The 20,880-nt window shown below is 37.2% G+C and overlaps 3 protein-coding genes across 6 annotated transcripts; 1 reads left to right on the forward strand and 2 right to left on the reverse strand.

Moving 5' to 3' along the window:
• Positions 1-950: 950 nt before the first annotated feature.
• Positions 951-5,420, forward strand: LOC127789642 (mannan endo-1,4-beta-mannosidase 6-like). Of its 2 annotated transcripts, none has more exons than XM_052318581.1 (6): positions 951-1,256; positions 2,252-2,531; positions 2,839-3,033; positions 3,170-3,292; positions 3,493-3,704; positions 3,818-5,420. In XM_052318581.1, the coding sequence occupies exons 2-6, from the start codon at positions 2,253-2,255 to the stop codon at positions 4,251-4,253; spliced, it is 1,245 nt and encodes a 414-aa protein (XP_052174541.1). In that variant the 5' UTR covers positions 951-1,256; position 2,252; the 3' UTR covers positions 4,254-5,420. The 2 variants fall into 2 exon arrangements, with proteins under 2 accessions (XP_052174541.1, XP_052174540.1); XM_052318580.1 differs by lacking the exon at positions 951-1,256 and adding an exon at positions 1,378-2,131.
• Positions 4,481-7,252, reverse strand: LOC127789640 (serine/threonine-protein kinase STN8, chloroplastic). Of its 2 annotated transcripts, none has more exons than XM_052318577.1 (4): positions 6,161-7,252; positions 5,822-5,995; positions 5,226-5,630; positions 4,481-5,050 (listed from the first exon to the last, which is right to left on the reverse strand). In XM_052318577.1, exons 1-4 carry the CDS (start codon positions 6,722-6,724, stop codon positions 4,703-4,705), a joined length of 1,491 nt encoding a protein of 496 aa, XP_052174537.1. In that variant the 5' UTR covers positions 6,725-7,252; the 3' UTR covers positions 4,481-4,702. The 2 variants fall into 2 exon arrangements, with proteins under 2 accessions (XP_052174537.1, XP_052174535.1); XM_052318575.1 differs by having other exon boundaries at positions 6,146-7,252.
• A 140-nt stretch (positions 7,253-7,392) lies between these two features.
• LOC127789641 (serine/threonine-protein kinase AtPK2/AtPK19-like) lies at positions 7,393-13,137 on the reverse strand. Of its 2 annotated transcripts, none has more exons than XM_052318578.1 (7): positions 13,000-13,137; positions 10,583-11,564; positions 10,249-10,331; positions 10,049-10,169; positions 9,771-9,944; positions 8,205-8,312; positions 7,393-7,989 (listed from the first exon to the last, which is right to left on the reverse strand). In XM_052318578.1, exons 2-7 carry the CDS (start codon positions 11,258-11,260, stop codon positions 7,687-7,689), a joined length of 1,467 nt encoding a protein of 488 aa, XP_052174538.1. In that variant the 5' UTR covers positions 11,261-11,564; positions 13,000-13,137; the 3' UTR covers positions 7,393-7,686. The 2 variants fall into 2 exon arrangements, with proteins under 2 accessions (XP_052174538.1, XP_052174539.1); XM_052318579.1 differs by lacking the exon at positions 13,000-13,137 and adding an exon at positions 11,839-12,011.
• Positions 13,138-20,880: the final 7,743 nt, after the last annotated feature.

A 20,880-nucleotide genomic window follows, 5' to 3' on the forward strand; every position in this document is an offset into this window, starting at 1 on the left:
TATTTTAAATTCTTATCTGGAGACATAAAAAATGATATAAATAAGAGAATAAGAGAGCAATGAAATCAATCGAGTTTAATAAAGAGAGAGGATATAGATTAGTTATATCATACTTTTTGATTGAGAATAGAAGAAGATAGTGTTCTTTGGATTAATGATTTAGAAATTTAAAGATTATTTTTTAAAATTATGAATAATTTGATCTTTTTCATTAAGATAAATTTTAATCTGATCATATTCTTATTTATGTGTTTTTTTTAATCTATTTTTTATGTATATATTTTGCGTGATATAGATAATAATTTTATTTATTTTTAATCAGAATAAGAATTTAAAATAATAATTTTTAATATTTAAAATATAAAATCTTTAAGTTTTATATATGTACTAACATTTTATTATAATAAAAATTTAAAATAATAACTTTTATATGAAATTTGTACGTTTTTGCCACTAAATTGGGAAGAATACGCACGCGTTTCTTTCACCGTCACAGCAGCACACCCCAATTCTGTAGAATACGCGTTTCTTTCCTCCTTTCTCCGTGGGTCCGTCTTATGTTATAATTTTTTAAATTATATTTTTATATTTATTGGGAGCCAGTGGGCAGACTGACTGTACCTTGTCAGGCCGCAGATCCTAAGCCTCTTCGGCCCACCCCATTGAGAGAGAGTATTTGCTGGAATAAGAGGGCCCATTTGGGTGGACCGACGGTTCGGAGCTGTGGCTTAGATGGTTGCGTTGTGGGATATGTTTAGGCCCAGTTTTGAAGCTATACTACTCTGTGAACATGAAGGCGTAATATCAGGGACAAAGTGAGAGTGGGTGATGACTCATGGGTTGGGTGGCATTGCGATTTGCGATTCAATTCAATTTCAACCGCTTTGAAGCGAGGGTCGGTGCAGCGCCGGGCGGTTTGCTTTCCTGTCAGCACAGGAAGTGGGTGCATAGTAGCGCTGGCACTCCCAAACACGTACACCTCTCTTCCCTTGCGTGCCATCACATCATCACCCATTCCATGTTGCAATTTTGGTCACTTCCTTCTCCCTCCTCTTCTTATTCAACAAGTAGCAGCTGATCAGATGGCGGCAGCATATCTATCCATTTCTCATGTAATTTGGGCTTATATAAAATTGAACCAGGCTCCCACATTCAGAAACCACTCTCCTCTTGTTTTTCACTCAACCGATACAGTCGTTCAGAGTCATAGGTGTGTGAACTTACAGGAAAGCAGATCCTAGTTGGTTCGAGTGCAGGTACATTTTCCTTCAATTTCTTTCCCTTTCCTATATACGTTGCAGTTTAGTTTTACCCGCTTTATGTCCACTCTTAGAGGAGGCCCCTTTTCATGTGAACTTCCATTGCACCTTTCCTATATACGTTGCAGTCTAAGCACACAGACAAAAATATATATATATGATATCTGCAAAACATGGTCTCTCTCCCAGTGCACCTTCCTTCCTTTTCTGGGTTCCTCTTTTCTTATGGATGAATTGTTTGTTTCTGTCAAGCTCTCCAGTGTAATAATGCTTTCAAGTCAAGAAGCAAGACTTGTCTGTGTGCTTAGACTTAGAGTACAAGGGTACATAAGCTAATTCCTAAATTGATGAGCACAGCTCATGAGTCATGATGAGAACCCCCCACCCCATCGGCCCATCCCCCTTAAATTAGGATGTTTGCAAACTTTAAACCTTCCTCGATACCTAAAAGAAGAAGAAGGTAAAACTCCAACTACTTTTCCATTCCTGATAATATCTTCATTCGGAACAACAGAGATGCAAAGTTAAGAAATGAAATTTGCGTTGCTTCAAAGGTAGAGACGCGATCTCCTCACTAACACGATCCTTGCGAGTCACATTGTCAACGTATGTCTTCATGACCATGTATGTGTGTGTGCGTGTGCGCGCGCGTATATATATCTAGCATTCAAGAAAAATTTTGTATCCTAAATTCTGACTCAAAAGTAAATGGACACCCATGAGCGGAGAAGCTCTTTTTGGTTTGCGGTTCTTGTGATTTTTGCAATAAACTTAAGCTACATTGCTGCTTTTGGGGTCGAGGGGGATGAAAATCTGGAACTAATGGTGGAGAGATCAAGTAGTCATTTTTCCTCTTCTTACATAAATCGTGGGTACTCATCTTAACGATCAAATTAAGCACTTTCCTGGTATTCATATTATATACATAGATATAGATTCATGTAGATGTGCATTCTTATTTACAGACTTTGATTTATTTTTTGTGTGTATAGGATGCATGAACCAGGTGAAATAAAAGAGGAACCGTGGGCCACGATCCAGACAAAGGGGAACCAATTTGTGGTTAATGACAAACCATTTTATGTTAATGGATTCAACACTTACTGGTTGATGGTGTTTGCCGTGGATCCATCAACTAGGGGAAAAGTCAGTGAGGTGTTTCAGCAGGCATCTTCTGTGGGTCTAACAGTTTGTCGCACTTGGGCTTTCAATGACGGTCAATGGCGAGCTCTTCAAAAATCACCTTCTGTGTATGATGAGGAAGTTTTCGAGGTTATTTTCGTTTCCGCGCGCTGACATATGCTTTTATATTTTAACAATCTGCTTTCCATTCATTGTGCTACTTAGGTTCCAGCGATTATAGGGTAGCTGGTTATCATGGTTTTCTCTTTCAATCTCCAGAATGTTGTGTCTTCTAATTCCCATGAAAGCAGGTTATCCAATTTGTTTGTAGTTGCTGAGAGATCTTAATCCAAAATCTTCGCAGATTTATCATGGATAAGACTCATATTGGTGAATGTAGGCATTTAGTGACCATTTTTCATGTATCTTAATTAACTCATTTTTATATAAATTACAGGCCTTGGATTTTGTTGTCAGTGAAGCAAAAAAGCACAAGATAAGACTCATATTGTCATTAACCAACAACTGGAATGATTATGGCGGCAAAGCACAATACGTGAAATGGGGTAAAGCTGCTGGCTTGAATTTGACTTCGGATGATGATTTCTTCACCGATCCAACTCTGAGAAGCTACTACAAAGCGCATGTCAAAGTATGTTCAATGTTATTTCTATGGTGATCTTTCTAGATGGTTGGCCTCAAAAAGTGGAAGTAACTACTGGGGTCTCAGTATGTGGAAGTAGTTTGAAAACTAAATTTGTTTCAATCCCAAAATTTTGACTGTGCAGACAGTTCTTAATAGAGTGAATACTCTTACCAACACTAGTTACAAGGATGATCCAACCATTTTTGCCTGGGAACTAATGAATGAACCGCGATGTGTCTCAGATCCTTCTGGGGATAAACTGCAGGTTTGTTTCCTTTACCAGCTAGGATTTTACATGAACTTTCAGTTACATAGAAAAAAATCAGATTCGTGTGTGATAAGCTTGTTTCTTTTGCTCATTCCTGGTAGTATCTAATGCTGACTGAGAAATGGGATATGGGAAACATAATCCCGTGAGTGCAATTCTTCTTTTACTGTTGCTAAATTATAGATAATTGCTCTTAGGCATGGATTGAGGAAATGGCAGTCTATGTCAAAAGCATTGATCCAAAGCATTTAGTGGAAATTGGGTTGGAAGGATTTTATGGTCCCTCGACGCCTAACAGGGTTCAGTTCAACCCAAATACATATGCTCAGCAAGTTGGAACGGACTTTATCAGGAACCATCAGGTTCTTGGTGTTGATTTTGCTTCGGTTCACATTTACACAGACTCTTGGTAAGTTGTTCTTTGTACCAGATTAGAATCTTGGCTTCTACCCAAAGAGGATATTTTGCTGCTTCTCTGTGGGTGTAACAACATCTGATTATGATATGAAATCTCTGGTGAAGGATTTCACAATCAATTTCCGATGCTCACATCCAATTTGTCAAGTCATGGATGCGAGCCCACATTGAGGATGCCGAGACTGTCCTTGGAATGCCAGTTTTGTTCGCCGAGTTTGGTGTATCCGCGAAAGCCCCTGGCTACAATTCATCATTCAGGGACACGCTTATCAGTAGTGTGTACGAGACCCTCTTGGACTCCACTAAGAAGGGGGGGAGTGGGGGTGGAAGCCTTCTTTGGCAGCTGTTTCCTGAAGGGACAGATAACATGGATGACGGCTATGCAATTGTACTTTCAAGGTCTCCTTCCACATCAAACATAATCTCCCTTCAGTCCTCAAGGATTAAGACCTTCAACTCCTTGTGCTCCTGGAAATGCCATTGGGATTGCAAGAAGAAGCATCTGCCGGAGATAATGGATCTCCAGCATGATGAGCTTTAAATCATTTTAAACTGTATATAATAGATAGCATGGAAGAACTCCCCAAATAAACGTATTTCTTTCAGTGTGTAAAGTAAAGCTACCGAGCGGTGAAAGCAAGCGAGCAAGTCATTAATTGCTGCTTGAATGTTCCAATGTCTATATTGATATTTGATATATGGATGCTTATATTTTCAACATAATTCATCTTGATGACCATTTGAAATCGGAACCAGACAGCCGGAAGGGAGAAATAAGAAGTTGGCGGTGCTATGTCATTGCTTTTGACAGTTCAAAATACATTGTGGCCCTTCTGCAAGCAAAGATTGGATATGGATCCACTAGGATGAATCCGGATCTTGAATAGTTCTCCAGTAACAATCATAACTATCTGAGTGAATATATTTCTTTGGAAACAAAAATATCAAAGAATTAGGATGGGCATTATTATCAGGCAACTCTTATAGTTTTTACTTGGAGAAGCTCAGCTTTGACAGAACCGTGGCAGCTTGGTCACCACCCAACAAGAAATATGGATGTCTCAAAGCAGAAGCAGCCGATAAGCGCCCCCTTCCAAGGTAACCTCTCTCTGAAATAAGCTTCGTGGCCAGATCCCACCCTCTACCCGAGTCCAGATCCAGGATACGCAAGTCAGGCCTTGTTCGAGTTTTCTCCCTCCACTTGTTCAAGTCATACCCGACTGTCTTCAGTTCTAAATTGAAGTTCTTTAACCCTGCCGTAGACCTCAATGTAGGAATTGCCATTTGCATGAGTACAATCCCAGCCGAATACATATCAAATAGATCAGGGCTGTTCAGCTGAAAGAAATTAAACAAACATTAGAAGATTACACCTAACCAACTATCTTGTTGTTGATAATTAATGGGTTTGAACAAGGATGACCTCCATAAACAAGCTCGGAAATCAGTAGGAGTTGACAGGTTCAGCTATAAAATGGGTAAGGGTAACGTAAGAAGTGGAGATGTGCAATACCTGCCACAAAATTGGAGAAAGAAGGGCGGCAATCGGCTCAGGAGGTGGCTTAGGCGTTTCCTCTGGGAGTACATATAGTTCAGGGGGACAATAATCAGGGTCGAGTAGGCCACGATTGGGTACAAAGTTCTTGCCAATCCGGAGATCTGTGGCTGCTCCAAAATCTATGAGCTTAATCTGCCCCTTCTTTGTGACCACCAAGTTGGATGGCTTTATGTCACGGTGAACGATCCCTGTGTCATGGATTTTCCTGAGGGAAGTAATGATCTGGCGCATTATTTGCTTGATGATCAGCGCATTTCGTCCAACAGAGTCCAGGCCTTGCAAGACACGGCCAAACATGACTGACTCTAAGTTCAAAGGGAAGTTGCGATCTTTCATATAATCAGCAAGGTCTCGATCTCCCTGTCACAAAGGGAGGGGATTCCTTGATTAGTGAGGGAGGAAACGGATTGACCCATGGACGAATTTTTGCATCATTTAGCAGGCATTCATTTGCCAAAACCAAGTCAATTAATTAAGTAGTAGTGGTGGTGGTCTGGTCACTGGTGGAGTGAATTGATGTTGGGAGCTAGAATAATTAAAGTTTGGAGTACCTCAAATTTCCAAACAAGACACTTTCCACCCTTTGTGTATTGTGAATTTGTTTTGTCGGCAATAAAACTCCCAAGGAACTCGGCGCAAGTTTCAGGCGCTGCCCTTGATAGCCTATAATTGAACCATTCCTCAAACTCACCACATTCTTCAGCACCTTGAACTCCGAGCTTCACCTGTTAAGCAATATAGATGGCCAATTTAAGCTTTAGAAGAAGAGTAGGGGAGAAAGGGGCTGTGGAAAGAAAATATCAACGAGAAGAGCATCAGTAATCAAAGATGGAAATTAAAGAGTCATGAATGATCAATTGAATTGCACAGTTTACCATTTTGAGAATAACCTTCTGCTTGAACTGCCCGTCGTCCAGCAGTCTGGCTTTCCTTCGACCCCCCTTCTTCACTTCCTGTTCCACATTCATATTCTTCGGCACGACTACGCCTGAATAAACAACCCCAAATGATCCTTCTCCCAATTTATCCACGACCAGAAAATCGCTACTCTTTAGCCGTCTCTTCCCTGTCAAATAGTCCAATCCTATTTGCAGAGGAGCGAGGACATAGGTATCAATTGCACCAATTAGAACACCTGGGCGAGCAGTTAAGTAAATCCAAGTAAACCCAGCAAAAACCAAAATCCCCCACTTCTCCATTTCCGGTAATTCTGCAGCAACGCTCTGAAATTGCGCATACCCAGATCGCAAAATCGGGAATAAAGACAATGATTGGTCTAGACGAACAGATTTGCTGAACAAATTCTCGGATATGCTATCGGGAAAGGCATTGCACCTTACTGGGCTTCTCTTAAAACGGTTGGTGGTGAAGTAGCAGCTCTGGTACTGGGATGTAAATCTTGCAGGAGAGAAGCAGGTGGGTGCAGTTGGGGAGGAGGATAGAAGAGAAGCCATGAACACTCATCAAGAAGATGATGATGATGACGACGATGACGATGAAGATGACGGGTGAGTTGGTATTCAGAAGGGCTGGCTGGCTTTCCCCGAGGCCAAGTGGCAATGCTTGGTTTATCCACTGAATTGGCGTATGTGGAGAGCGAGGAGACAACGATTCAACCAACAACCAGCTACGGTGGGAGGCTTTTTATCATATGCGTTTTACCGAAATGACACTGGCATCCTTAGCAGATCAACCCACCCAACGCGAAAAAAGAAAAACAAACACACACACCCACAACCACACCCCGAGGAAGGATAAAACCTGATGGAGGAGCCGTTAGTTAAAACAGATAGATAATATTATTTTTCACATTACTTGTACTTTATGGCACGAATCATTGAATTTAAAATGAACATAAAAATCGAAATACCATATATTTTAACTACTCCAATAGCAAGTTAAATTACAAAGAGCCCACTTATAAAAGTTTTAAGGCCGCCCTCTTCTTTTTGAAATGTTCTGCTGCTTTCTCCTTTTTCCTTTTCTTTTTCAACCAGGCATACATACATACATACATACAGCCAGATGGCCGGTCTAGCATCATTCGGGCATAGCAAAAACGAATGAGAAAAAAAAAAAAAATATATATATATATATATATATATTAAGAAGGGACAAAATATGAGGCAAAAAAAAAACATACTTTTATCTTGCATATGAGAGAACCATAGGGTTGCGAATTGAAAACTTTTAAAGCAACAACATGTGGAAGTACTAAGAAAATAAAACATCATCAGATGGCCACCAGCCATCAACGCCGTTCACCTTATCAGGTAATAGTTCTTTCCTTTCCTATAGGATTGTGATATTCCTGGGTTCATAGATAAAAACTCACAGCTCTTACTTAAGGTTCTAAATCCAGCCATGAAAAGCAAAGACTGTTGTTCAACCCAGCTTGCTGAAGTCGCCACACTCACTAGCACATTGGACTGCTCCTCTGAAGAAAGGAGGCTGCTGGCCTCACATAACTAAAACCCTGGAATGGGTTACTATTGCTATTTGGACTGGCAGCTGGAGATTCCTGGAGTGTCATATCAGTCCAACGCTTGTCAAAGTTGGCAATGCACTGCGTCCCACCAACCTCTGGGCAAAAACTTGGCCGGATTTCCCTGGCTTCAAGTTTCTTCCAGTTGATTGGCTTGAACCATTTATGATGCTTTACTTCATTGCTGCCATTGGCCCCACTTCCTAGGCGCTTGCTTGGATCCTTTTGCAGCAACTGGAAGACAAAAAAGACTTGACATAGATTATTACTATCATAAACATTTAAATTAAAAGCGAAATTTCCAGGAAGATCTCTAAGATGGATCCCTCCAACTCCAATGACCAAGTAGTCCCAAACTCCAAAGAGGAAGTTCTTTAGCATGTCAAACAAATATCTGTGAAACAATAGCAAGAAGCTGTTATTTAGGCCAAGGATAAGCATGTGTGTACCCCTTTCAACAGAGAGTGTGCATCGCTTGACAAAAACGCAGGCAGCCTGATTTTCTCCTTTATTATTTTTTGTTGAATTTTCTCACGGTTCCCACCAATAAATGGAGGCTGCACCAGCAGAAAGCAAAAAAGTGAAGAATCAGATTATACGAACAGCTCCATCCAATAAAGTAAGAGATAATGCAAACAATTCATAAACAAGAGAAGCTACAGATTGACACATAAACCCCGCTTGACTGTTTAGGTCATTCTAAGAATGATTCACTTTCATTGAAGGGGAAAAAAGGGAAAAATACTGGAATAGATTACCATGCAAAGAATTTAAAAAATGTAACAGTGAGAAGTAGAACCACATGGAGAGCAGGGTTGGAGTAACATAACATTTGAACTCATTGAAACTGATAATACTACCAGCTCTAAAGTGTAATTCTTACCATTCTTAAGTGAGACTGGAAAAGGGTTCAAACACAGATATTACTTCTTAACTTTATGATTCAAAGAACAAATTTGTAAATACAACAAATATCTACCAAAAGACACAGAAAATTATAAAAATAGCTCTTTCTTTCAACAGAAAATTGTGAATTAGTGTCACACACGGCGACTTACCTTCTGTTATTTCTTTTTCTTAAATGCTGTAATCGTTTGCTTTATTTCTGTTATTGCCTATTATGGTTGTTGCTTTAAATTCCAGCTGTAATAGTTTGTTATTAGGAGAATATTCTAGGATGGCCCACGTGTAAGGGCTAGAATAGGACAAACTGGTTGTTATAACCGCTTACAAGAAGGAATCTGCTATGGCAGCATCCATGCTAGAGGGTTATATATACCCCTCCTAGACCCTCCGGGTCCATTAACGAGAATATTATTGACAATCAGCATCTCTCTCTCTCTTTTGCTATCTCCCTACTTCTCTCTGTTCTTTCTTCCTTCCTTTCTTTCTTTCCAGCCTTTCTACTGCTATCCACCGATTAATCCTAAGTCAGTGAGATAGCCATTGTCACTAGCAGTGACAATTAGCAAATTTCTTCCATCAGCACACTCGTTTTTTATAACAAAATTTTCAAGAATTTTCAAAAGCCGTGGCAATTGGCATGAAGTTTTGGACAATCTTGAATTTCAAACATGTCATGGTTTCAAGATCCTGGCTCCAGCAATCAAATATTTTCACAAAACATACGGATGCCATATAGAAAGAAATTGCAGAAAGTAGAAAAGGGGATAATCAAACAAATTTGGTAGAAAAGAAGTTAGGGGAAAAGAGAGAAGCTAAAGAGGCAATAGGGGAAGGGGGAAGAGAGATTGGGAGAGGAGAGAATCAAATAATTTTTATTCAAACTCAGAACATGCCAATTGTTTGCATCACCAATAGCTACTTATAGGCTAAATAATTATCACAAGAGCTATAATATTTAAACAAAAACTATTTAAATCCTACCATAAATATTATTAAATCCTAATTGCCATATCTAAACTTTAATATCAGAAATTAAAATAATTCTAATTCCTAATCATGCAAACAGTATGATCCACATATCAATACCCAAGAAGATACTAATTGCTGACCTTTCCTGTGAGCATCTCAAACAATAAGATCCCAACGCTCCACCAATCTGCAGCCTTATCATGGCCCTTCCCAAGAATGATTTCAGGTGACATATATTCCACAGTCCCACACATGGAGTTTGATCTTGTATTCTCATCAAATTGCTTTGCAAGGCCAAAATCAGTCAACATAACCTAAAATAAGAAGTAAATTAAAATTTCAGAACAAGCAATTTCACATAGGGCCTCTGATATTATATATATATATATATAGAGAGAGAGAGAGAGAGAGAGAGTACATGGCCATCTGCATCCAGTAGGATATTTTCAGGCTTCAGATCCCTATGCATTACACCATTAGCATGAAGATGAGACACTGCTGAAACAATCTCTGCTGTATATGTCCGTGCCAGATCCTCTCTGAAATATGAAGTGAGATTTAATCAGCCTTACATCCCTAGCATTTTGAAAAACTTCCAAAGCAGAATGACAAAGATACCTGAAAAGTCCATGGTGATAAAGCTGAAAAAATAGGTGTCCCCCATTCACAAAATCTAGCACAAGATAAAGTCTATATTTGGTCTGCAGGTCAGGAATACTTGGAGTTAGTATTCAACATTGACATAAGCTCCACCTTATGCAAATCCTATTCACATCTATTAGCAAATGTAAGACAGTGCTAGAGTTTGTTGGACATTTTGAAATTCAAAATAAATTGGAGACTTGAAGACTCCGATAAGAAGGTAGGAAATAGTGGGGTTGGGGGGGAAGTAAAGAGAAAAACCATGCCACACTGACCAAAAAGTGAACAAAAATTGTTTACGTGAATTTACTTGGAATGAACATCTGAGCTGGACAATAAATGGGTGCTGTATCCTGGTTAAAATATCCCTCTCTGCTTTCATGTATTCAGCATGATTCTTCTCTATTATCTTGTCCTTCCGCATGACCTTCATTGCATATATTTCTGATGTTCCCCTCTGTCTCACCTGGAATACTTTTCCAAATGCACCCTGACCAACAACCTTCAGGACCTCAAAATCTTCAAGGCCTACGCTCTGCTCCTTGATGAAATTATCATCCACACATTGAAGAGATCCATTAACAAAAGAATCATTAATTAGAAGTTCCTGAACGTCATTGTCTGTCTCACAACCGACACTCCCTACAAGTTCCACTGAATCCTCCATCTCATGTATGGTGAGCTTGCTCAATTTCAAAGACTGACTAACACAAGCGGAGGGACCAACCAAAGAATGTGATCGATTGTAAATGACCACTGGGTCATCATAACAAAGTCCAGTCACGTCTGGTACAGGCACCAATTTTTCAGAGTCCCCGTTACCAACTTCATTTGAGGCTTGTTCTGGTAAAGGACCAAATACATCACAGAAGTCTAATTCAACATTATCTGGGGGAACATCAGGAATGCTCACTGGGAAAAGCAGTTGGCTCTTAAAGGATTTGCAAACTTGTTTGTTGGTGAGAGTAGATAACTGAGAAGAAACCATGCTGCCAAATATTGCCTCCGGAATCAAGATGATAAAATATTGATGATGGATGCAGATGGCTAAATATTAAGCACTGCTATGGATGAAGCTCTTCAAAGGAGCCCCAATTGCAAATTGCTAAATAAGTCCTATCAATTCCCTTAATCAGGTTAAGGTAGAAGTTCAAGTATGCAGTGGGGATCTCAGAGAACTTTGACAGCAAGCAAACCAAAGTCCAGAAAAAGATGTCGTTCTTGTTTCCCGATTTACAGGAAACGACAGATGCCACAGTGGTTCTTGAATTCATTAAGATCCAGTTATCAACCTGTTATTAAAAAGCCAGAAATACAACAGTTAGAACTCTGCACGCATAGAAAGTACATCATTGATACTTGCATTAGTTTCTAAGTAGTTTTTTTAATTCTTATAAGTTATAATGAAAAACCAAGTAAATGTTACAAGGAGAAGAATACAAGCATGAGCTTCTCAACCAAGAAATGCTTAACAAGAGCAATTAATGGTTGGTTAGGAAGATATGTAAGAACAGGGTAAGTAACAAGGCTGTTTCTACAACCTATGAGATAACAAACTTTGCAGACCTGATAACATAGTGCAACAGACAATTTATTGGCTCGCAGATGGGTCCATTGACAATTGAGCAGTGTTGTGTTCATGTCACTATCACAAGGCATGACAACAATTAGAAGAATCCCCAGAGATATCGTGGATTAAGGTTTTGAGAAAAGACTCGAGGATCTATAACTTCACCAAAATTGCATGAAGAGTTGAATAACATTGAAGATTTGGATTACCAAGCAGAAAAGAAAGAAAACAAAAAACGCATGAAAAAAAAATAAAAGCAAAAGCAAGACCTATCAGGAGGGCAGTGGGGTTAAAAGCGGCCCATCTTAGAAAACTTTCTATGATCCGCATTTCAAGCTTCTCTTTGGTACAATTACAAGAAGCACATAGCATAAAACATAAAACAAGTGGAATAATAGCATAAAGGGGGCATCTCTAGGGCACAGAGCTTCCCACCTTGCAATGATCAGAGGATCGTTTTTGTATCTAATTCAACTTGATGTTGTTTCAAGAAAATGTTTTCAAGTCACATTCTATGAACTTGGAAACGAAAACTAAGAAACTATTGTAAGATTACCTTAAAAAAAATTGAATAATAATCGTAGAATGCAGCGAAAGATTATAGACAGACGTTGTAAGTCAAAATCAGCTTTGACCAAGTTAAAAGCGAGGAAGAGGATAGAACCCGTTTCAACAAAAGACCACGCACAGTTATGATAAAATGAAAACCCCCAAAGATACACTAATGGAGGTGCCATTCACGCAAATTAAGCAAAGAAAACCGCTAAAACGCATAATTGAAAAGTCAGATCCACAGCTAAACTCGCTTCGAGTCAGATTAGAAATCCCTAACATAAACAATACACGACAAATCTAAGGAGACACTGACATAATCTGGGATCTAGAATCGCGACAACGCAAAGTCAGTCTCTTGGTTACCCATAAAATATAAAGAAATAGGAAAGAAAAGAAAAGAACAGTTGCGATTTGTTTTTCCCATTCTGTTAATACCCTAGACCAAGAGGATCATTTGATAGAATCAGAAATTCCTTCCACGTTTGTTCTTCTTGGTTGCTTTTGTTTCCTTGCTTTCTCGGTAAACAAAGCAAAGAGATAAAAGGAAGGAAGGAAGGAAGTAGTAGATCAGAAAGAGAGGAGATGGGAAGGGTAGAGATTACCTTGGGAAGTGAATGCAGAAGGAGAAGGCAAAGCAATGAACAACTTTGTTGTTTGGAAGGCGAGTTCTCCACCAAGGGTCCGCGCCCGCCTCGCCAGCTCTATATATTGAGATTAGAGGCTGGGAAGAAGAAGGGGTTGCGAATTACGATACTGCCCTCAAATTGTGAGATCCTATTGGTGGTTGTTTTATTCGCAATGTATGCGCTCTGATTGGAGGCCGTATTCTTTCTTTCACTTTTAGGAATATTTCATTTCACATTTTTCAATTGTATTGTTTATTTATATATATAAAATACTTTTTTAGTTTTTCATTTCAACTTCTATCTAAAAAAATGATGTAAAACATGTGTTCAATTGTCATATATGGAATATCAACTTGGGGAGGTTATAAAGTGGGGTGGGGTAAAAGTATGGTATTCAAAAAAATCGACAAATCGCGAAAACTAATCAAGTCGAACTATATCGTACTGCACCATACGATTTTTTTAGGAGGGCAGTTTGACATAGTTTGAGAAATTCTCAAATCATGCGATTTACGATTTGAGGATTTCTCGATTCAATTTAAAACTAAACCGTCTAAATATAATGTAATAATAAAAAAATTGTAAAATAATTTATTTTGGTTCATGATGTTTATATACATGAATCAAAACATATCTCAAACTAGAAAAACAAATCTCAAATCATAATCAAAATAGATCTCAAATTAGAAAAACAGGTCAAACCATAATCAAAACAGATTCTATAAATAAAAGATTGTATATATACAATCTATTATTTATTTTGATTTATGGGTTAAATGGTTGATAAAACAATCTATGAAACCATGAAACCGTATCACAAAAATGGATGAATTAATATTTTAGATATATTGGACAAACCACGCACACCAAATCAGACCACACGGTTTAATTTGATAGAAAAACTGCACAAGCGATTTGATGTACCAAAAATATTAAAAACTGACAAAATCGAACCGTGCACACCTCTATGTAAAAAATGGCAAGCGTTCATATAACGTCCCGTATTTTGTAAATCCTGAAATTTAATTTTTTTTGGTGAATTTATGGGTTATTAATAATTGGTGGACTTGAAAAACAATTAATTTTGGGATTTAGATAATTTATTGGGTATTTGAGGAATTTAAGGAATATTAAGTTTATTGTCACTTATGAGAAAAAGGAATTGGAGAAGCTTTTGAAATTTTGTGAGGCATAAGTGAAATAAAGAGAAGTGGGATATGGGGGTGTGTGCACGTGATTTTGAAAGCTCTAGGGCGTTGGTATAATTTCGAAAATAGGTCAGAAGTCTCTTTAAATAAAATGAAATGCATATATGTGTTGAATGTAAGTGGCAGCACGAGTAGTCGCGCACGAGGGTGGCCAGGCGTGGGACGCGGGGTTCGATTCTGGTGGGCTGCACGCTCGAGAAAAAATTTGTTAAATTTTTCCAACATAAGGCTTTCGAAACGGCGTCGTTTCGAGGCGCCATGCACGCGGCCCTCCTGGTCGCACCACATGGCAGCGTTGGGGCTGTCATTTTGCCTTGTCCACCACAACTGTTTATTTCTTTGATTTTGATGCAATTAACATGAGAAATTGAGAAAATAAAAATGATGTTGTTTCTCCAATGATGGGCGTTGTAGAGAATAAATTTAGTGTAAATTTGAGTATAAATATAAGAGTATGGGCATGAAAGGTTGAAGACAATTTTGAGGGTAAGTAGAAAAATAAAGACAGAAATGAAGTGTAAGAGATTTGGCAGTTTGAGATAAATAATTTGTTTGACTTAGTTAATTAGTAAATTATTCAGTGGATGATATTTAGAGTAATTAATTTAGAGAATTAGTCAATTAATGAATTAGCTAATTCAATGAACTCAATAGCCAAGTGAATTTAGTTATGGGTTGTTAAATTAGTTTATTGACCTTATGTTACAAATATTTTGTTAAATAATTTTTTAGTGCATTGACGGTACGTCTAACAAATTATCAGGCAGCACGTATTTTGAGAAAATGATTAATATGCTTTACGTATAAATTTCTTTTGTCATGACTTGCATAAGATGTCAAGAGAGTGCCTGTAATATACAAGAAATTGGGATTATTTGAGGATAAATGTTTTATTAGAAAAATAGAATTTTGGGGAAGATTGGTATCTAAATAGCCCAAAAAATTCATCGAATTGACTGTAGGGAGTACCCTGAAGTCGAGATGCCAACGAAAAATGATGTGGCATTAATGAGCATATTGAGGCATGATTTATGGTATCAAAAGAAATCGGATCAGGAATGATTTTCGATACAGCTAAAATGCAGTTGTCATTTAGGCTGCAAAATCGAATGTTTTTAAGAGACTTTTGGGAAGTCAACAAAAGCATGAGGGGGCTTCTATTTTTCATAAGGAACAACCCTTAAGTGGCTTCAAGAAGAAACGATAGGGTTTAGAGCCAAAACGAAGATTTGGGCCTAAGTGCAATTTTTTGAAATTGCCAGAATGAGGCCGAAACAATATTTTTTTGGAATCTTTGGGGGTCAAATGGATGTTTTAGGACTTAAGGGTCTTAAAAAAAATTACGGAAAGCTCAGGGGTTAAGTGAAATGGGTCAAAGTGAGAATAACCAAAATTAGAGGGGCTAAAGTGCAAAAAAATGAAAACATTGGCCATGGAATCCGACCAGACCACAAGGGTTCGCCGAAAGCCACTGGGCTAGCACGGGGGGTGGTAAGGGATTATGTGGGTGTGATCATCAGCTGATAAGGGCCACCACCGTGGTGGCCGAAATTTGAAGAAAAAGCCGACCAGAAAACTGGTCGGATTGTCACGCCCTGTAACTCGATTTCTTGGTCGGCAAGGGCTGCCTCCAGGCCGATCTAAGGGAGGTGGATACTCTTAAGGCAATGGGTCAAGTGGCCAAAGGGGTTTCAAGGCTTAGGTTTTGCTATAAATAGCAATGGCTTGGTCGAAAGTTTGAGAAAAATGGAGCTTCAAATCGAGGCCAAAATCGAACGAATTGAGGCTCAAAAATAAAGGGCTTTTGCTCCCTAGGCTGAGAGGATTCTTTTTGGTAAGTTTGAAGGATTTTGGTGGCCGTTTGAAAGGTGTTCGAGGGTCGTCGAATGTGGGAGGCGGACGATAGATCCGAGGGTTTGGCCGACCATTTGGACGTCTTCTAGTGATCTTTTCGAGGCACAAGTAGCACCATGAGGATCAACTAATCAAGAGGAAGAAGATGGTGCAAAGATCCAGCATCACCATCGCAGGAGAAAATGACTAGAGCGTGCCGGCCACGTGCTGGCCTTCACGCGCCACCAGTTGCCCTAGTCTTGTGTGGGCGCATGGGGCCTCCGAAAAATTTGGAAAAAATTCCTAAAAATCCATAAAAATATTTTATAGGGGTTTGTGCAAAAATTTGTAGTGTTTGCCTTGATGATGTCTCGATTTTCTCATCAAATAGTCTCATTTTGTGTGAAAACGCAACATCCGGGTAAGTTCATTATTTTTCCTTTAAAGCTCATTGGATATTATGAATTGTTGTGGAAAGAAATTTAAGAAAATAATCTCGATGGTATTTATTGGAATTTTTAGAAGGAAAAATGAAAAAAATAAAGGAAAATAGGAGAAATTGGAAAATGGAGATATTTAGTGATTAAATATGCCTTTTGTGATTGAGGTGATCGAGGAAAAGTGATTGGTGCAACTTTTGAGAATTGACACGAAATCGAGGTCGGGCACGCATATTGAGACAATGCGCACTTTTCGAGGTGTCTTGATCTTTGGGCAAAGGTGAGTGGTTTTCTCCCAATAACTTATATTTATGATATGATTATCATATATGCATGATATTTATGAATGTTATGATCATTTTATCATATTGTATGGAATGTCGTGATATTTACATGGCACAATATTATTGTCATATTGATATTTGTGTATGGAAATGGAATGTCGCCCCCCAAAATGTAGCCGTAATTCTCCAAGGGTGATGATGGAATAACGTTAGGCTTATCCTACAGAAGTTCAGGATTTGCCTAGGATTCCGTGCTGGGCCGTTGGGACAGAGAAGTTACACTAGGGCAAAATGTTATTCATGTTATTGCATCATGCATTCATATATATGTTTTTGGACCCTTACTAGAAGTTTCATCTTTTAATGGGTTATGCCCCTGGAACATTCAATGTTCCAGTTGAGAATTGCAGTTTAGGCAAAGACAGGGTCGACCTTGAGAAGTTAGGGGCCCTAAGCAAAATTTTATATGGGCCCTAACATCTCAGGCCTCTAATATTATTTAATATTATATATATATATATATAATATGAGATGGGCTCATGCCTACAAGGCCATCTGGGCCTATGCCAACAAGGCCAAGACCGGCCTTGGTAGGGGCCCTAAGGCAACTGCCTTGGTTGCCTACCCTCAGGCCCGGCCCTGGGCAAGGAGCAGGTTGAGATATGACGGCACGGGGAGACGTGTCCGATAGATTCAACAGGTGGTTCCGGTAATCTGTCTATCCAGAAATGTTTTAGATAAGTTGGGAAATGGTTATGTATTTGAGGTATCATTTGATTGCACCTAGGGTGTTTAGATGTTATTTCGAGAAACGTGTCTCTATGTATATTTGAAGATATGATGTAATGGTACGGATTTTGTATTTATGAATATAGTGAATTGTTTATGTACCATATCAGGTTTCGATTATTACTTCCGTATTTATGATGATTACCTACCTTAATTTATTGATTCTTATTTTGGTATGCTGATGAAATAGAACGGGATTGTCGGGAAATGATTTTATGGAAAAAAAAAATTCTCGAAATTCCTAAGTTATTTAACACTCGAAAAAAGTAGGGCATTACAGTGCCTAGGCATGAGGCAGTGGGTTTCGAACCGTGTAAGTCTCGAGATATGGTCATAGAGAAAACCACTAGGGGTCACCTAGAGCCTGAGATAGGTGCGGTGGACGAGCTTGCATGCACGCTACATTTCATTTTTATCTAGGATGTCATGCTCATTAATTTACTGTACTGAATATTGCATTTACTGAGTCCCCGAACTCACCCATTTACCATCTATTAACCTAACAGATGGCTCAGGGTCTAAGAAAGGAAAACCGGTACTGATGGAAGAGTCACCGGTTAACAGTGATTGTAGGCAATAAGAATGTGAGTCAAGTCTTGTGTCGTTTATGAAATTTATATGTTTTGTATTTGACTATAGGAGACAACAGTGAATTAAAAAAAAAAATAGTTTAGACCAAGTTAAGCTTCTCATTATGAGTAACTCGTGAGTGTGTGAACTAATCATGCTTGACTGTTGGAGTATTTTATTGGACGTATTGGTATTTATTTTATTAGAAATTAGATTTATATTTTAAGGGTCTAATCGAGTAAATTAATTCCATTGCCTAAGTATTTAAAATTTGAGTTCTCGACAATTGAAGGAAGCGAAGCCTAGACCCCACCCAAAACACCCATATTATTTTAATACATTATGTTGTCAGTGCATAACCGTGCTTAGAGATAGGCCAGGGTTGTAACCGTGGATTACGGTGATACCCAGTAATGAGGGCGAGGCATCACAGTCCATAAAATTTATACTTATTTTTAATTTAATCACTAACCTTTAATTTATTGTAGATGAATCACTGATGTTTGATTTTCTTCGCTATTTAGAATTTGTCATCAAAGGCCTCATAAGAGTTGATGACATGGCCCTGAGGTGGTCTTCATTAATCTTAATCACAGACTTGGAGGTTGCTCACGTGCTAACCATGCAATGAGAACAAATAAAATGTTACCACGTGACAAATGGGACCCACCTCTTCTATTTTTTCCACATTAGCCCATCTATTTCTTTCTCTCTCATTTCGTCTTCCTCAAACCATGGGACTTAACCTTCTTGAACGTGCATCAATTGCGACCCATTTCATCAAGAAAGTTGGCGCCAAATTACCTGCAAAAGACACCAAATTAATGAAGTGGGTTGCCATTGATTCACAAAACCTCCTAATTGAAGAAAAATGAAAGAAAAGAGGAAGATATGGGTTAACATGGAAAAAACAAGAGAGCGATCCCATTTGCCATCTTCTATTTGTTTTCATTGCATGGTCAGCACGTGGACTATCTTCAATCTTGTGATTGAGATTAATAAAGGTTACTTTAGTGCCATGTCATCAATTTCAGTGACTCATTCGACAAAAAATTCAAAATATGACTACATTGTGAAAAAACATTACTAGCACATTTGCAATAAATTGAAGGTTAGTGACTAAATTAGAAATACATATAAAGTTGAATGAATCTGAATGTCTTTTCCTCGTATAAAATGTGATAAGATTTAAAATATCGCAATTTCAATTAATGTGTTATTCCATTAATTAATCAGACATGTCACATTATTTGAAAGATAATAAAGTTAATAGCACAATATTAAATGAATTTAATGAGTGTTTTTTTAAATATTTCCCAACAATTAGTACATACTAGTGTTAAACACGTGCGATGCACGGAATATGTAATTAAAATAGATTTATAAATTTAAAAATAAAAACTTAAACTCCTTATTTTAAATAATCATAACAGAATTGATAAATATAGTTTATTTTATTTTAATACTCAATCTTTTATTAAAATTTAAGTTTAATTAATTATTTTCTATTTAATGTGCTAATAGAGAACGTTCTTAAATCAATATATCGCCATTCAATGTGCTAAAGAATAATTAACACATTAAGTAGATTGTCACATTTTTTCGCTTATCATTTCACAAGATTCTTAGCACTTAATATTGTCTTTGTCAATGACCTCTTCAATTATATCTTTAATAAAAAAAAATATATATCAGTTATGAAGGCATAAATAATTGTATAATCAACTTTATACTTACCAAATAATTCATATTCATCAAATTCAACTACACTCAAAATATTAGCAAATTACCTAAAGATAAGATTTTGTATTAAAAAACTTTCATCTATAGTATCTACAACAATAGTATTTGATATTAAGTTTAGTTTGTACTTGTGACTTGTAGTTTTATATTTCATATTGTTGTATCTAAGTATAAAATTGGACATAAAACATAATTGTCCATAACAAATCAATATTTTGAAAGATCAAACCAACTAACGCTTGATTGTTGTATGAATCCTTTCACCCTATAAATTTGATGGCAAAAGTCTATATAAATAATTAACAATAAATTTATTAGGGAAAAAAAAATGTTCCTCCATGAAAATTATCTCAATGGGAATGTTCTACGTTTTTGACCTATCTTCAAAGCATAAAATCTCCCAAAGTCTCACAACTCGAACATTTAATATCCATATTTTGAAAAGTTACTTTAAAAAGACTTTTATTAAATTGTACAGCATTATATAAAATGAAAAATCTTGACATGAACTTTCTATTTATACACAAAAGCTATTACGTTTTTGAACAACAAATCATTAAATATTTACATTAAATTAAACGTAGTGATTAATTAATTATTAAAGTAAAATAATTTATTATATTATATATTTATTTATAAATTATAATTATAATTATAAATATAAATTAAAACTCCTAAACATAAGGAAGTATGAGTTTTTCAATGTTAATTAAAAATTTTCAAAAATAAAAGAAATTTTTAATTTATGAAATGATAACAAAACATTGAAAATATGGATTTTAACTTATTTTTCTTTCACAATGCATTAATTTTCTTCCATAGTATTGAAAATATGATATATTAAATCTTAATTAGTATTGAAAAATTCATGCATTATTCTTGAAAATGTGATATCTTAAATCTTAATTAACATTGAAAAACTCATGTATTAAATTAAAGGTAATGATTAATTAATTATTAAAGTAAAACTATTTATTATATTATATATTT

The sequence above is a fragment of the Diospyros lotus genome, chromosome 14, assembly GCF_014633365.1.
Source record: "Diospyros lotus cultivar Yz01 chromosome 14, ASM1463336v1, whole genome shotgun sequence".
Lineage (NCBI taxonomy): Eukaryota > Viridiplantae > Streptophyta > Magnoliopsida > Ericales > Ebenaceae > Diospyros > Diospyros lotus.

Coding starts and splice junctions, on each gene's coding strand:
- LOC127789641 (XM_052318578.1), bottom strand. CDS start 11,260: ATGGTTTCTTCTCAGTTATCTACTCTCACCAACAAACAAGTTTGCAAA. Junction 9,945..10,048: donor TACTGGATGCAGATGGCCAT/GTACTCTCTCTC, acceptor TTCTTATTTTAG/GTTATGTTGACTGATTTTGG. Junction 7,990..8,204: donor CACACTCTCTGTTGAAAGGG/GTACACACATGC, acceptor TTTGTCTTCCAG/TTGCTGCAAAAGGATCCAAG.
- LOC127789640 (XM_052318575.1), bottom strand. CDS start 6,724: ATGGCTTCTCTTCTATCCTCCTCCCCAACTGCACCCACCTGCTTCTCT. Junction 5,996..6,145: donor AGAAGGTTATTCTCAAAATG/GTAAACTGTGCA, acceptor ATTGCTTAACAG/GTGAAGCTCGGAGTTCAAGG. Junction 5,051..5,225: donor TTTCTCCAATTTTGTGGCAG/GTATTGCACATC, acceptor AATTTCTTTCAG/CTGAACAGCCCTGATCTATT.
- LOC127789642 (XM_052318580.1), top strand. CDS start 1,968: ATGGACACCCATGAGCGGAGAAGCTCTTTTTGGTTTGCGGTTCTTGTG. Junction 2,132..2,251: donor TCTTCTTACATAAATCGTGG/GTACTCATCTTA, acceptor TTGTGTGTATAG/GATGCATGAACCAGGTGAAA. Junction 2,532..2,838: donor ATGATGAGGAAGTTTTCGAG/GTTATTTTCGTT, acceptor TATAAATTACAG/GCCTTGGATTTTGTTGTCAG.